Source organism: Diabrotica undecimpunctata, chromosome 7 (genome assembly GCF_040954645.1).
Source record: "Diabrotica undecimpunctata isolate CICGRU chromosome 7, icDiaUnde3, whole genome shotgun sequence".
Taxonomy (NCBI): domain Eukaryota; kingdom Metazoa; phylum Arthropoda; class Insecta; order Coleoptera; family Chrysomelidae; genus Diabrotica; species Diabrotica undecimpunctata.
In genome coordinates, this window is record NC_092809.1 from 71,167,447 (window position 1) to 71,183,268 (window position 15,822).

Sequence of the window (15,822 nt, forward strand, 5' to 3'; positions counted from 1 at the left end):
AATTGAATCTATTGCATGGCCACGCGGAGTGTGTTGTTTACGAGATTGTTGTAATTGGGTTTATAAAGCTTAACGATTTGACGAGACAATTTTTTATTTGCCTCGGTTCGCATGCAGAGCGAGAACACGATTCCAATTTCGTTTCAGACACGTCGTTAGTCATGTGATTTACAAAAAAAGACTATAATGAAAATACAATTTATAGTGTATTTACATTAAAAAACATCGCGGCTTAAAACCTAAAACAGTTGTATGAATAAATAACCAAATCTCTTTTTCCAATACTAGTTAGAATACTAGGCTGCTGATTGCCAATATGATAGCTACTAAGTAGATAATAGTAATAGCTAACGTCCACTAAGTAGATAATAGTAATAGCATTGTGTAATAGCAATTCAAGAAAAAGATACAGAATTTCTATTAGTACGGCAGTGTTACCAGTAGTTCGTTTTTAACATAGAAACGACATTCCGTTAAGCAATTGAAGGGCTTATTGCTATATAAGAACAAGCCACATTTGTTCATTTTCGGGATATTTGCATTAATCTGTTAAGAAATATAATGCTAAGCGCTAAGCCACAGGGTAAGTAGTTCCACAATCAAATCACAGATGGCAGCACAGGAACCGTATCATTATATTGCACAGTGGTGTTTCTGTGAAATATTTTATTCGAATAGTGACGACAAGCCACTTTCTAATATGGTCGCCGCCTATTATAGTCGCCTCTGATAACCTGATAGCGATAATGATGGACACAGGGATCCACCATTAGATGAGTGTGATTAAAATCCAAATTAAGATCCAGATTCAACGGTAAGCGTATTTTTTTGAAGTGTGGCTTATCATATTCTACCTTTTAAATATTTTAATAACTATCTTACGACATTTTCCGTTTTTATTGCGCGAATTTGTAAAAATAATAAGAATGGCAACAATCATTATTGTAATAAGTTATTTTTAGAATTTTTACTTATATTTGTAGTACATTTTTCTTTGTTAACCTTGAGCTCGGGAAATTGGACTTCCTTGCCTTTGTTCAAGGCAATGTGCAACAAAACGAAAATCGAAAAATTATTTTTACACAATTCTGAAATCTTGGGTCCTTTGATATCCAAAATTCATACCTATTTGGATGCGTTAAAATTTGTTATAAAAAGGATATTATCCGAAAAAACTAAAAGGGCAGCGTCTGGAAGAAAATACAGTGTTGAATACTATGTCACTGTCAATACAAAAACCATTAAAATAATGTAAATCCGAATTTATGTTCGTTCATGGCCTTCACCAATCTAGAGGTAGAATAAATAATATTGTATCGAAATTAGCTTCAGGTACTCCTGTGCCCAAAATTGATGGTCGTGGAAAACATAATAATGAACCAAACAGAATAAGCGATGAAGCTATTCAGTATGTTAAAGACCCATATTAACCTTATTCCTAAAGTAAATTCAACTTTGAGCTACAGACAGAATAAACACAAGTCACCGCGTGATATTTCAGTCTGCACGTGACAAACGCCTTCCTATTGACCACAAATTATCGAATTATCTTAGTCATCTCTCTTGGGCTAACAGGCACGCACTTCCGTCTTCTGTCGAATGAAGAGTCATAGTAGTTATTGGGCAAAACTGTTTTTTGGTTTATTAATCGTTTGATTTTTTAATCATTAGGTTGTGTGTTTATAGTGTAAAGCATATTTTTGAGAAATTTATTTATAGGCAATAAAAAAGTTTTCCCTTCTTTAAAATAATTCCTGTAAGTATATTAAAGCATTTATAATAGCCTAAGATACGATATAAGATCGAACTACACTGATCTGTTTAATGAATGAAAATTATTTGATATGTAATTTAGTATGTTAAAAGTTATAAAAAACAAGGTCCGATATAATTTTGTCCTGACTTTAAGTATTAATTAATAATTAAAAAATAACTTTTTTTGTATAAATTAAAAAAAATCGACCCAAGCAGATATTATTTTAGATTTTGTGGATCATTCGAAAGAAAATAGGTCTTAAAGGTCGTGGCATATTATCATAAACGTTGCGTTTCCAGCCTGTAGCGTTTAGTTTCCGAAAAATATAATTTAAATGGTTTTAAATATGAACAATTCACACTGTCCGGAACGTATCGTATCAGACACAGTAGCAGAACGTATCGTATCTGTTGGTATGGATAATGTGAATTAGGGGTCCGTCGTTCTCTCCTTATTGTTTATTTAGGTATTTGTTTGATTTTGATACAGAATATTTAAAGAAATAATTTTCGAGGCATATTTTGTCATTTATGTATGTGTTTTCATTGCTTTGTGACAATTAATCACTTAAGTGATAAACAATTAGGACTTTTGCACGGAAGTGATACCTCTTTTTTTTTAATACTCTTTTTTTGTATATGTTTGGCTTCGTTAAATGTAGTATTTTGTTTTTTAACTAAAGGTGTAATTAAATTTAAAATATATTCAAACTGATTCCTATTCATTCTAAAATATCCATAATATTTTTCATCGTCATCAATGAATTCTTTGTATAAGTTCCAGTATTCACCTTACTTTTTCCTTTCTCTTAGCATTGGATGTACTTCAAACCTTCATCGTTAAGTAGACAAGCAATTAATTGCACATAATTTTTGTCGCGAAAAGCGAGATCATATCTTCACCGAACCAAACTGAAACGTTCTATGTATGAAAATGGAAACGCGCAGTCCGATTGCTGGACTGGAAACGCTACGTGCCGGAAACTATACGTGCATGATAATATGCCGCGACCTTGAAGTTGTATGGTTTTCGAGTTATAAACAATTTAAAACTGAAAAAAGAACGAAAGATGACGATTTTCAAGGCTAAAAAACGTATTTTAAAAAATATCATTTTTGAAATTACGAAGTAGGTACCTAAATTCAAAACAAAACCTTATTCAATCAGTTTTCGATAAGTATTTTGGACTTATTTCATTTTGAAACATTGTTTTTTAGTTGTTAATGCAGCCATCGCCATTCCCGATAAGGAATCTTCCTCATTAACAAATAAAAAAATATATTTTAGAACAAAACATGACAAAAATGTTTATCAAAACCTTTTACAAGAAGGTTTAAACTTGAATTTAAGTACTTGACGATTACAAAAATAATATTTTTTACTTGTCTTTTTGAGCCTTAAAAATCGTCAGTTTTCGTTTTTTAGTATCAAATTGTTTATAACTCGAAAACAATCAACATAATAGAAAAATTACAAAAGGCCTTTTATGTTTCGAATGATTCAAATGATCTAAAATAATATCTAAAATAAGGCATTTTTTAATTATTAGTTAATTATAGTCAGGACAAAATTATATCGGACACTCCTTCTTTTTTATAATTTTTAACATACTAAATTACACATCAAATAACAATTAAACAGATATTGGATCCTCTACTATAAGAGTAAATTTTGAAAATGTACATTTTGTGATTTTACCAAAATGGGCAACTGTTACCACTAGTCCTCCTAGGAAAAGAGCTTAAAAAATACATAGATATAATAATGGTTAATACATATAACAAGATAATCCTACTTTAGCGTTAACGGACATTCAACAAAATGTTGCAGATAAAGTTGGAGTTTGTTCTAAAAGTGTCTTCAATGTCATTAAAGAGTATAAAAGTACCCACACATTATCTGCACCTAAAACAAATCAAAATCGTTCAAAATCAATGGATACTGTAGATGAGTTTTAATAAGTCAACTATAAGAATTTATCAATATTTCTTCCGTATTGAAGTCTTACATTTGACAAAGTCCTAAAATATGTAAATAATGATAATGACTTACCAAATTTTAAGAAAACCACGTTTTAAATTTCAAAAACGTGGAACAAGCAGTTTGCTACTCGACAGAAATAAAGTTGTGCTATAGCGAAGAGATTATCTGCAAAAGATAAGATAATATAGAACTGAAAATAGAGCAATCTATTACTTGGACGAAACATGGATAAATGCTGGCCATACAAAAAGTTTAGGTGGATGCTTCTGTGACAGACATGCATTTTGGATGGGCTGTCGACAGGCTTAAAAAATCCATCAGGTAGTTCAAATTAAAATAAATAAACTTAAAAACGTAAAAGCTTAATAATCTGTCACATCGAAAGTGAGAATGGTTTTGTTCCGGATGCACTGTGGGCTTTTGAATCCAGCAAAAGTGGAGACTACCATGAGGAGATGGATGGGAAGTCATTTGAAAGTTGGCTCCAAAATATTTTACCAACACTGGAAAAAAAATGCCCTAATTGTGACAGACAATGCCCCTTACCATTCCAGAAAATTGGAAAAAATTCCCATTATGGCTACAAAAAAGACAGATATTCAAAATTGGCTTCGCTCAAAAAACATTTTCTTTGAAGAAACGCTGTTAAAAGTGCAACTTTTAGAAATCGGTAAACAACATAAAACAGTGTTAAGGTTGCCACCTTACCACTGGGAGCTCAATCAAATAGAGCTTGTATGGACGCAAGTCAAGAATTATGTTACTGCCAATAACACAACATTTAAATTAGCTGACATTAAAAATTTATTCCCTCAAGCTATATCTGCTGTAACCATCTAAAAGAAGAAGTAGAGCCAAAAATGTGGGAGTTGTACAATTTAATTGAAGCCCAAATTGAGCCTCTCATTATTAACATTAATGATGACAGCAGTACATCAGATTCTGAAAGGTAATAACGCAAATACGGTAATTCTATAAACTTTCTTTTTTCTGAATACATAATTTATTTTGTGGTTAATAGCTCTCAATCTTGTAAATCATTTTTATATTTAAAAAATTGCTGTATTATAATCTGTATCTGTCAAAGTTTATCTGTTTTATATTGTATCTTTAATTTACTAGTCCAGCCCTGAACAAACGCGTGTTTCCAGCGTGCATTTGTTTACATCGTCCGTAGCTTGAAGTTGAATTGACTGTAAGTATCAGAGTCACTATAGTCGATCTGATAATCTGGAAAAGACTTATTTATGATATGTCAGTAACTCATTTATATAAAGAGTTTTATTTTCCTTGGTGTGAACGTAAGGGTATACCATCTGTTTCTGCATCGACATATAGGAAAATCTTTTGTACAGATTTTAATATAGATTTTAAGTTGCCAAAATCTGACACCTGCAAGACATGTAATGAAACGCTGATTAAAATAGAAGCAGCAAAAGTTGAGAGTAATGACGAATTAACAGCTTCTTTGACGACAAATTTAAATGTTCACAAAGCACGGGCAAAAGCAATGCAGGACTTGCTAAAAACGAAAACTGCTGCTGCAAAAACTAATGATAAAAATTAGTTGTAACATTTGATTTACAACAGGATCTGTCAGTACCGAAATTAACTACAGGAGTAATTTTTTACTGTAGAAAAGTATGGCTTTATAATGTTGGTATACATGAATGTGGTTCGGGCAAGGGGCACATGCTTGTATGGATGTAAGACAGCTAAAAGAGGTAGTGATAAAATTGGAAGTGCTGTTTTAAAGTTTTTATGTAATAAGTCAGGCATTGATCAACTAGTGTTGTTCACTGACAATTGTCCGGGACAAAATAAAAACTGGAACCCACCACTTTCCCATCAGACTAGTATGATATTAAAAAAATCGAATAAAAAAAATCCTTTTGAGGTCACAATAATGAAACAAAATGACTTTAAACACCCGCTGCCTATTTCTATAGGTTCTGTAAGTTGTCCATCTATTCTGACTTCCATTTTGTTGTTTTGGTAGATGTTTTTGATAGTTTTTTTATAATATTTAGGGGAACTTCTCTATTATACAGAAGATGGGTTACATGCTTGAGTCTTACTCTGCCAAACGCTTTTTCTAGCTCAATCAGACACAGAAATTCTGGTCTATTAGTCTCTAGTCATTTCTAAGTAATTTGATTTATAACGAATATTGCATATGTACACGATCTTTCACTACGAAACCCTCGGTTGTTCATTTGCTAAACTTATCCTCTGATTTATTAATACTTGTAAAATTTTAGTTGTAAGTTTAAGGGCAGTATTTAACTAATTGAATTAATTTTATTAATTAATGTTGTTAATTGTTCTGTCAATGCTGCTCCATAATATTTCAGTAATTCGTTTGGTATCCCGTCTTTACCTGCTGATTTTCTGTGCTTCAGGTTTTCAAGTATTTTCCGAACTTCCTGTACATTTATATTAAGTTGTTCATTTGTTGTAACTTCTGGTGTTTCTGGTTCTAGCGGCGTTTGTTCTTCCTCTGCAAAGAGATTTTTTTAAGGAGTCAATCCACGTATCCTTTTCTATGTGTTTTGGTTCTATTAGTTCCTTTACCTACGTTCTTTTACCTTTTATGAAACGCCATATTTCCTTTTACAGACCGTAAAAATAAAAAACATCTTTGTCACTGAGTATATCTCCAAGTACAAAGGAATCTATCTAAAACTTATCAAAACAGCAGAAAAAATGTACCATCAAAATCGTCTGGGAAGCTCTAAAAATGTTGGAAAAGAAAGTTGGTCCATAATAAACGATCTTCGAAATAAAACTAACACAGCTCAAATATTATCTCTCTTCCAAACCCCAAAAATCTAAAGGAGTACTTCGTTAATGTGAGTAAAAATGTAACATCAACTTTTTTGCCACAAAAAGTACCTATTTCCTATCATCCCAATTCATTCTTTATAAGACCAGTTGATAAATTTGAACGGTAGTCTTCCCGGATACTTATTATAGTAATACTAATTTTTTAATTTAAATATTAACTGGGTAACTTTTGCAACGACCTTGAAAGTAAACCTTTATAAAAATGACCCTTACTTAGACCCCCTTAAGTTTTTCGGTTAAATTTTAATTTAATGCGCTATCAATATACGTTTCAAATTTCATCAAAATTGGAACAAAACTAAAAAAGTTATTTAAGGTCAAACCCGGTTGCAAATAAATTTGGCTCACCATGTCGAATCATAAATTACTCACATTTTCGGAAGTATTTTTTAACGAGTGGATTGTTTTGTAGAAGCAGTTGGAAAATTACTCACTTTTTAAAAATTTATTGGAGTATCCAGTGCGTACAAAAGAGTATAACGGAATATAAGGGACAGTGAGAAACTTCTGGCTTTCCTGATCTGATATTACAGTTTATGGATTTAAATTAAAATTAACCATGCATTAGGATTTCAAAAAAGTTTGATTATCTTTGGACATTCAGAAGGTGAACGTATTAGAAAGAATATAAATATACTCTTAATTCTGCATTAGCTAGAGAGAACATTCATCTAAAACTTCGAAAATTTACCACATGAAGATATTTAAAAGATCTTACGAAGTATGCCAAAGATATGTCATAAAAATCTTCGTGTTGCTGAAGAAGGTATATAAAGAAGTACTCCTTATATGACTTTGGGCAGTATGTTTATAAATAAACTAATGATTTATTCCGTCGCCATGCAACGGGGATCCAACCAACTGCCATTTACAGTCACCCGCTCAATTTTGTCAGACTCTCTCCAATTTTTGTCTTACTCCCTGTAATTTTTCTAGTAAACGGGAGTAAATTCCTCATATCCTTCTCCAATAATTTCTCAATTCAGACGCAGTGACTACGTCTCCATCATCCAGCATTGCTTCTGCGTCTTCTTGTAAGCAATTTTGTGCAACACGCACCCGTTGGTTGCGTATATTTCGTTGGGAAGCAAATTGTTGTTGTTGTTGTTCTTTTCGCTGTTTAGGTATCTCTCGTTGCAATCGCTCTTTTTGCATTTGTGCCTCTCGGGCCAATCTAGCTTGACGGTTTTCATTGGTCTCCTGAGCTCGATGGGGACGTTGCATTGCGGCGTCATGGTTCCTTCTACTGGCGGCTTCTTCTGGAGTTTCGTGACATTGGCGTACCTGCCGAAGTACTGAATCTCGGTCTAGTCGACCTTGCCTTTCAACGTCATCTTCCAACGTTCTTCTCGCCCTCTGTGACGCGGATTCTAGCTGCTGCTTTTTCAATCTAGCTTCAGAGCTCTCCTCTTGGCGCTTAGATTCCGCTTTCTGAGCTCGTTGTTCGTCATTTTGCTGAGCTCTAACTTTCCTTCTTCGAGCATTCGAAGCTTCCTTTCGTTCTTCATTTATATGATATTTTTTAGGTCTTACCATATTTGCAGTCAAATTTGGATCAACAACAATTAAATTTTTAAAATAAAAACGACGCGTGTCACTTAGGAAGTGCTGACAGAGGTGAATACTGTTTACAGCGCCTTATTACAATATGTCGGTTAATGAAATTTCATATATATGCTTATTACTGAATTGTTAATATATTTTTTTAAGTTTAAATTTAAATTAAGTTCTTTAAAGTTTTAAAAATCCTAATTTTTTTTTGAAAATTATTTTATTTAATGATTTTAAAAATTTTCAAAATTTGTTAAATTTAAAATAGAATTTATTCATGATTTACATTTTCATTATTATTTTGTATTTATGTTTAATTACTTCATTCTGATTATCATTATATTTTATTAAAATTAAAAAAAAAATCAAAAAGTGTCGTATTTCTGGGAGTGGAGAAGCTTTCTTATCGTCTATGCACGGAGCCATGGTTTTTAATTTAATTTATTTTATTTTATTCGACTCGATTTTACTTAATATAATTTACTTAATTTTATTTAATTTTATTTTATACAGATATTTATATAAATATTTTAAAATCAAAATTACCCAGGTCGATCAGGTATTTCTCGAGTTATTATGAAAAAGTTTTAAAAAAATTAAATGATGTCTTATAAAATCAACATACGTACAAAAATCAGCATGTACCTTCTTGCATATAAATCAAATAAATATAAACTAACATAAAGCTTTAAATTATTTTGCAAACTAAATCTTACGTTTACGTTACAACAACCAAGATTTTTGTTAACTTTGTGAAAAAAAAAAATTCGTATTATTAATAAACATGATTGACTCAAAGGTTGAAATGTCAGTTGGTATTTCAAAATTACTTTCCTAGGTGACGCTAACATTTTAAATCTAATTTAACATACAACTTTAAATTATTTTGTATTAAATCGTACATTAAAAATATTAATAATGTTATTTATTAATTCTGTTAATATGTAATTAATATTTTTTGTATTATTAATTAAACCAATCGTTTCAAAAACAAAATATGATTGACTCATAAGTTGAAATGTCAGTAGTTCAGATTTCTTTGCTCAGATAGCGTTAGGATTTTATATCTAAACTAACAAAGCTACAAATTATTTTGTATTCAATCATACCTTAAAAATATTATTAATTATATTAATATTAAATAAAATAATATTATTAATTAAACGTATCGTCTCAAGAACAAAATATGAATGAAATATCAGACGTTGCTAGTTCAGATTTTTTTCCTAAATGGCGCTAGGATTTAAAAAATATGATTAAAATGTCAAATTTTGGTAGTTTATATTTCTTTCCTAGCTGGCGTCGTTACCTTACTGGACAGACGGTATGACTTGTCATCATAGCCTATACTTAGATCTAGCATATACTTAGATAGATTTATCATACCCAATATGATAAAATGAGATATTCGTAAATATCTATATATCCGTATCAATGGTGTAAAATTTGATGTGAAGAAACTGTTTAATTGGTTCTATGTTTAACGTCAATAAAACTTAGTCCACCCACAATTTCAGTTTGTCATTAAACACGAATCATTATATTCTCCATTAGTGTCCTATTGTTTAACTTGAGATATTCGAGAAACTACTGGAGACACTTTACCCTTTACTAATTGTGCAAAAGTTGTGGTTGTGGACATTTAATGTAATATGCTCGACAATGTAGTAAACTCCTTGAAGATTTTAATGGCGGTTACCTGGGAAACACTTAACGTTAATTACCGCGTCCTCTGCACAGATTAATAAGTCATCATGTGAAAGTTTCGGTTTGATGGTACACAGGACCGTACTGTATTCACCTATTCAACTATTGTTAAATTTATATCAGAGATATTGTAATCTTTATTGATACTATTTTAAAGCCATTTGTATATGAAATTTTTAATTTAGAAGTAGTATATCCAAAAATTAAAGTAAAAGGCATGTAAGTACATATGCAAGGTTAGGATAAAATATGGAACCAAGTAAACATCTTTGAAACGAAAAAGACAATATTCATGAAACTTTGCATGTTAATACAACGGCACATAACACATCTAATGCCATATTTTTTATTACTGCTTTACTTCTGGTTTCACTGGAAATACCCTCAAAATATTTAGTTTAAATGGGGCACCCTGTATACTTTTCCAGATTAAAAAAACTTATTATTCCCAATTCAGATATATCAAGTCTGGTAAAAGAAATTTGTTAACACGAGAATTCACTCACTTAAATTACAGTTTATTAATAGGTATATTTATTTTCCAAGACTAATAAGAATATTAATTTAAAAAAATAATTTCAAACGTTTAAAATTCTTGTACAAGTTCTCTCCTCACAATGTGTAAGCCTATTAATTTATTTACTAGCCTAGTAAGATACGTGAAAGGAGCTAAAACGTTACGCTAGATTCCTTATCATGGATTGAAATCACACCAGAAGAACTAAAACGACTAAACAAAGACACATACAGACGCCTATTGGTGTCAACGAGAGCAAAAGCTAAGAGACAGAAAGAAATACAGAATTCGAAGGACAAAAGACGTTGTCGAACTATTGAAATTCTCAAGAAATGCTATAGAAGTGCAAGTAATGAATACTAAGAAGTGAACTTAAAGTCTGCTAATGTACATACGGAAAACAATCTTATCTATATAAAAGGCTAGGACGACAAGTCACACTGTTTGTCCGGTGGAGTAACTATGCCATCTAGGAAAGAAATCTGAACTACCAACTGACATTTTAATCTACTGTGTCAATCATATTTTGTTCTTAAAACGATATGTTTAATTCTTCTTCTTTATGTTCCATCTTCTATCGAAGGTTGGAAATCATCATGGCTATGCGGACCATGGTGACTGCCGCTCTAAATAGTTCTGAACTACTGCATTCAAACCATTTCCTCAAGTTCTTAAGTCACGATATTCTTCGTCTTCCCACATTTTGCTTTCCTCGAATTTTGCCTTGTATAATAAGCTGCAATAATGAGTATCTTTGCCCTCTCTTAACATGGCCTAAGTACTCAAGTACTCTTCTTTTGATAGTCAATATTATTTCAGGCTCATTTCGTATTCTCCTAGTAACTTCTGCGTTTAAAATTCTTTTAGTCATGATATTCGTAGGATTCTTCTGTAACACCAAAATATTCAAATGCGGCCACCTTATTCAGATGCACTTGTTGTAACGTCCATGCTTTCAAACCATAACGAAAAGTAGTGAATACGTAAAATTGAAGCATTCCTGAAGCGTAGTCCTAACCTTATATCTCGACAACAAAAAAACATTTTAAGTTTAACGAAGATTCACGTTAGATAAGTTTAATTAATAATACTAATAATATAAATTAGGTCAATGCTGAATGTGATATTGGTAAAATAATTGATAAACAAATAAATTTTATTATTGTAAGTAACGGTTAACGCTTAAAATTTAAATTACGATTCTGTCGTAGCTGATCACAAATTTCTCAATCCGAGCCTGTGTTTTCCGTTTTAAATATGGTGATCGCGTGCTGACATACTTCAAAGGTGGCATCTGAGAGTGGGCATGCTGCTGTGTGCCTTCGCTCTATCGGTACAAATTAAATACAGTTATTCCAGTCAAGTTGGTTTTCTTAAAAAAATATGTTAATCGTGTTCAACATTTCTTCTTTGGTTGTTTTAGTAGGTAGCGATGAACATATAAGCAAGTCTTCTTGTTTATATAGATATCACACAATAATACAGTCCAGCAATAGCGGTCAAACCTAAAAGACTACAGAAGATAAAATCAAAAAAGTATATAAAAATGCATATATCTGGGAAGCAAGCTCAGAAAGTAAGCAACTGTGATGAATGATGCTCAGAAAGCATCCAAATAATTGCAGATATTATACAGAAACCAATGTTTCACTATTAATTATCATCATTCTGGTTTTACAACCCTGCGTGAGTCCTAACATCCTCAACAATTTCGTCCCTATCCATCTCCTTCCTCTGCCAAGCACGTATCCTAATATTTCTCATGTCTTTATTGATGTTATCAAGAAATTTTAATCTGGGTCTTCCTCTTCTTCTCTGTTTTACGATATCTGGTTCCTAGTATATTCTATAAAGTTTGAAGTTGTATCGCCTTCTCCACATTCCATTGTCATTCACTGCTCCATAGATTCGCCTTAGTACTTTTATTTCGAAACATGCTAACATGTTTTCAATACTTTTTGTTGGAGTCCAGGTTTCTGAACTATATAATAGGACTGGGTGCATTATCCTTTTGTTGGTTCTTATTATTTAACCCATTTTTGTAGCTGCTTCTTTAATTGATACATACGCCTCCCGTACAGCGTGTTCCGTTCTCCCAACAATATTGATATCAGCATAGGCAAGGATTTGCACTGATTAATATATATTGAACTAATAGTTGTGATTTGTGACACACGTGTAACTTTTTCCAGAGCCAGATTAAACAGTAAGTATACAGAAGAGGAACTACCGCACGCAGCTCGGTATTTGTTTTAAAAGGTTAAGGCAGTTTTCCAACAATTAGTAGTCTACATTTAACTTTTTCAAGAGTTAGTTTTGTTAAATTTACCAATTGATGTGGTATTCCTAGTTCTTTCATTGCTTTGAACATTTCTCTTCTACTCACAGAGTTGTAGGCTGCTTTGAAGTCTATAAAAATGTGATGAATATCAATGTTCATATTCCAGTGTTTTTTCTAAAATTTGTTTCAGGGTTGCAATCTCATGAATTATAGAGACATATCCCTTTTTCTGTATGGTGCAAAGTATTCCAATATTCCAATCATATGAATCAGTCATAATTTCTGTGTCCGTATTTTTTTTATAAGCTGTTGTAACGCCATTATGGTAACGTGGCCACTGTATTTATATAGTTTGGCCGGGAACTATATAAAGATTCAGGATATTATATATTCGTGATTTGTTTCGGGCCAGTTTTTTAATTGCCTCTTTAACTTCAAAAATCGTTGGTGGTTCCTCTGCCCTCTCGTCTATTCACCTTACCTCATCTCTTTCGTCTTCCACGTTTTCTTCTTCTTCCTCTATATTAAGTGCTCGGTTAAAGTATTCCACCCATCTATTCAATACATCTTTCCTTTTTGTTAATAGGTTGCCATTATAACTTCTGCATTTTCTTGTGGTTGCCTTGAATTTTTTTGTGTTGATGTTAACGTTCTATTAGAATGCTTTGAATTATTTATCCCTGGTGAGGATTTTTGTATATTTAAGTTCCTTATTAAGTGGTTTCGTTTTTTTCTTTTGTGTATCTTCTTTTCTTTTTTTCTCTTTGCCTGTGTATCACTAATAATCTCGAATAATTTAAGTACTTTATAAATTTATCTAAAATTATATTAACATACAACCCTGTACACTGTAAATAGAAAAATCTTTTCGAACAGATATGTGTGCTCCTATTTCAACCCTGATTATTTGCCGATCCTTTTAGAACCGACGTCTGCTAAAGCAGAACCTTAAATGACGTGACAGACCATTGGAAATTGGAAACTTGACGCACTTTAATAATTACCAAGTTGTGGAAGCGTGTGAGGAGGAACATTACGATAGAGAAGACCATGGAGACTGACAGCAGGCGAGAAAGGACAAGAACAAGAAGGGAGATAGCGAGGTTATAGCACAAACTTAATTGCCTCGAGAGCCATGTGAATTTTACCAACGTTTATTATGATATTACAAGGTCAAATGTGTGTATGATGTTTTTATGAAACGACGTTGAAATAATTGATGGTTAAAGGAAACAACAATTATGTGATAATCAGCAGTAATAGAGATATTTTGTACTTGTAAGATTCTCCTAAAGTGTTTTTTGTTTATTTCTACATCGGAATGTAAAATATTCTTTCAAATATTAACATAAGCAGACCATTATCTATAGTCCAGTCGTCAGAGAGTTGACCCTTAAAAATTATATAAACAAGCCAAATTTTGCTGAGAATGTCAATTTAAAGACTCGTAGGAGGAAAATCGGGACAACTTGATTTATCAAGAATATGTACACCGTAGAAAACATTGTTTCAAATAAAAAATTTTGCTGAGATAATTTTGAACATTTTTAATGGGTTTTAAGAGGTAGTTATTGTGCATTTTGACATACAATTAGAAATATTAAATTCATCCTTGGCGCACATACAGGTAAAAGTGGGTTGACATGATCTAAGAATGCTTGGATTCCAACTTGGACCAAGTGGATTTGTACAAGTGTACCAAGCTGGTTGCTACGGTTAAATGATTTCGATGTCATATAACCGTTGTAAAGATGGCGGAAGTAATTGTGGAAGGTGTTCAAGTGGTTGCTGATATGTTGATACATGATAACACTCCCCCTTTCAGACCATTTTCTTTTTGTGTTTACTTCTCGTTTTCGATTTTTCGACAACGACGTCATTTTAATTTTACAATACCACACTAGTAGGATCCAAGGAAGTTGGCCAGCGTCCTACCTATCTTGGATAGAACCTGTTGATATAAGTGTATTTTAACGAAGAGGTGACACGATCAAAGTAGCTTCCAAGTGTTGTGCGCGCAATGTCCAAGCAGACTTTAACCAAGTACACGTGGATCGTGTCAACCTGCCTTTATGGTCTGATTTTATTTAAATAAAAAAGTAATACGTCACTGAGATATTTCAAATAAAAAATGATATTTAGGAACTTAATTTCCTTGTGGAATTGAATTCATCGTTCAAATCCTGGCAAAAATCTTTTGTGTTTATTTCTCATATCGGGCACCGTTTTTATGAAAAAAACGTCTTAATGCTTATTTTTAATTTTTTAACATATTATCAAGAACTATCTAATACAATAATACAAAAAACAAAAATTTTTATTAGCACTATTTATTATTATTAGCACAAAGAATGAATCTATAGAAAAATATAGAATGTTTTTCTCAGAAACCACACTTGAAGAGACCGGCGATTTTAAATATCAGTCACGCGCGCGAAATCAATTTTAAATAAAACTAGCGGACCCGACAGACTTCGTTCTGTCAAATAGATTTGGAATGTGGCAGTTTATTTCTTTAATTCTCCTGAACAGAACCGTCACCAAGATTATAGGGCGGTGTGTGAGGGTCAGCTCGGATGACCTAAGTATCTTCGCTTTCACGAACTTTGGCGACCCTTTTGGACCCACTAAAAACCTCGAGTGGGATGTCTGCCAGAGGGTTTCAAACTAAGAGGGAAACATAAGGTTCAAACCTGATTGAAAAATAATCTAAAGAGATAGTGGGAACCTGAAGGTGACAAATATTTATAAAGTGGGTGCTTTAATGACAAAACATAGAGATAATTAATTATATATTATTACTAATATTAACATAGGGTTAATAATCGATATAATAAAGAATAATGAAATAAAACGTATATAAGTATTTTCAGTAATCGCTTTATTGTAAATCAAGTGAATCATAATTATTAACAAATATCTGTTTTATTAACAAATCTGAGGCTTTTCCAACACGGGAACAGGCAACATACAATTGACCATGTGAGAAACATGGGTTTTCTAGGTTAATGCCACAAATACCTAATGATTGCCCCTGGCACTTATTTGTGGTCATAGCAAAAGCAAGCCGCACTGGAAACTGTAGTAGTTTAAATTCAAATGGTATATCAGTCGAAATCATTGGGATGCGTGATATCAAAACGTCTTCTCCTTTATACTTTCCTTTCAATATAGTTGCTT

At 32.2% G+C, this 15,822-nt stretch overlaps 1 protein-coding gene across 1 annotated transcript; it reads left to right on the top strand.

Annotated features, from left to right (window-relative positions):
- The first annotated feature begins 4,129 nt into the window (after nucleotides 1-4,129).
- Nucleotides 4,130-4,579, top strand: LOC140446441 (uncharacterized). Its single transcript, XM_072538993.1, has one exon. It carries the CDS (start codon nucleotides 4,130-4,132, stop codon nucleotides 4,577-4,579), a length of 450 nt encoding a protein of 149 aa, XP_072395094.1.
- The last annotated feature ends 11,243 nt before the right edge of the window (nucleotides 4,580-15,822 follow it).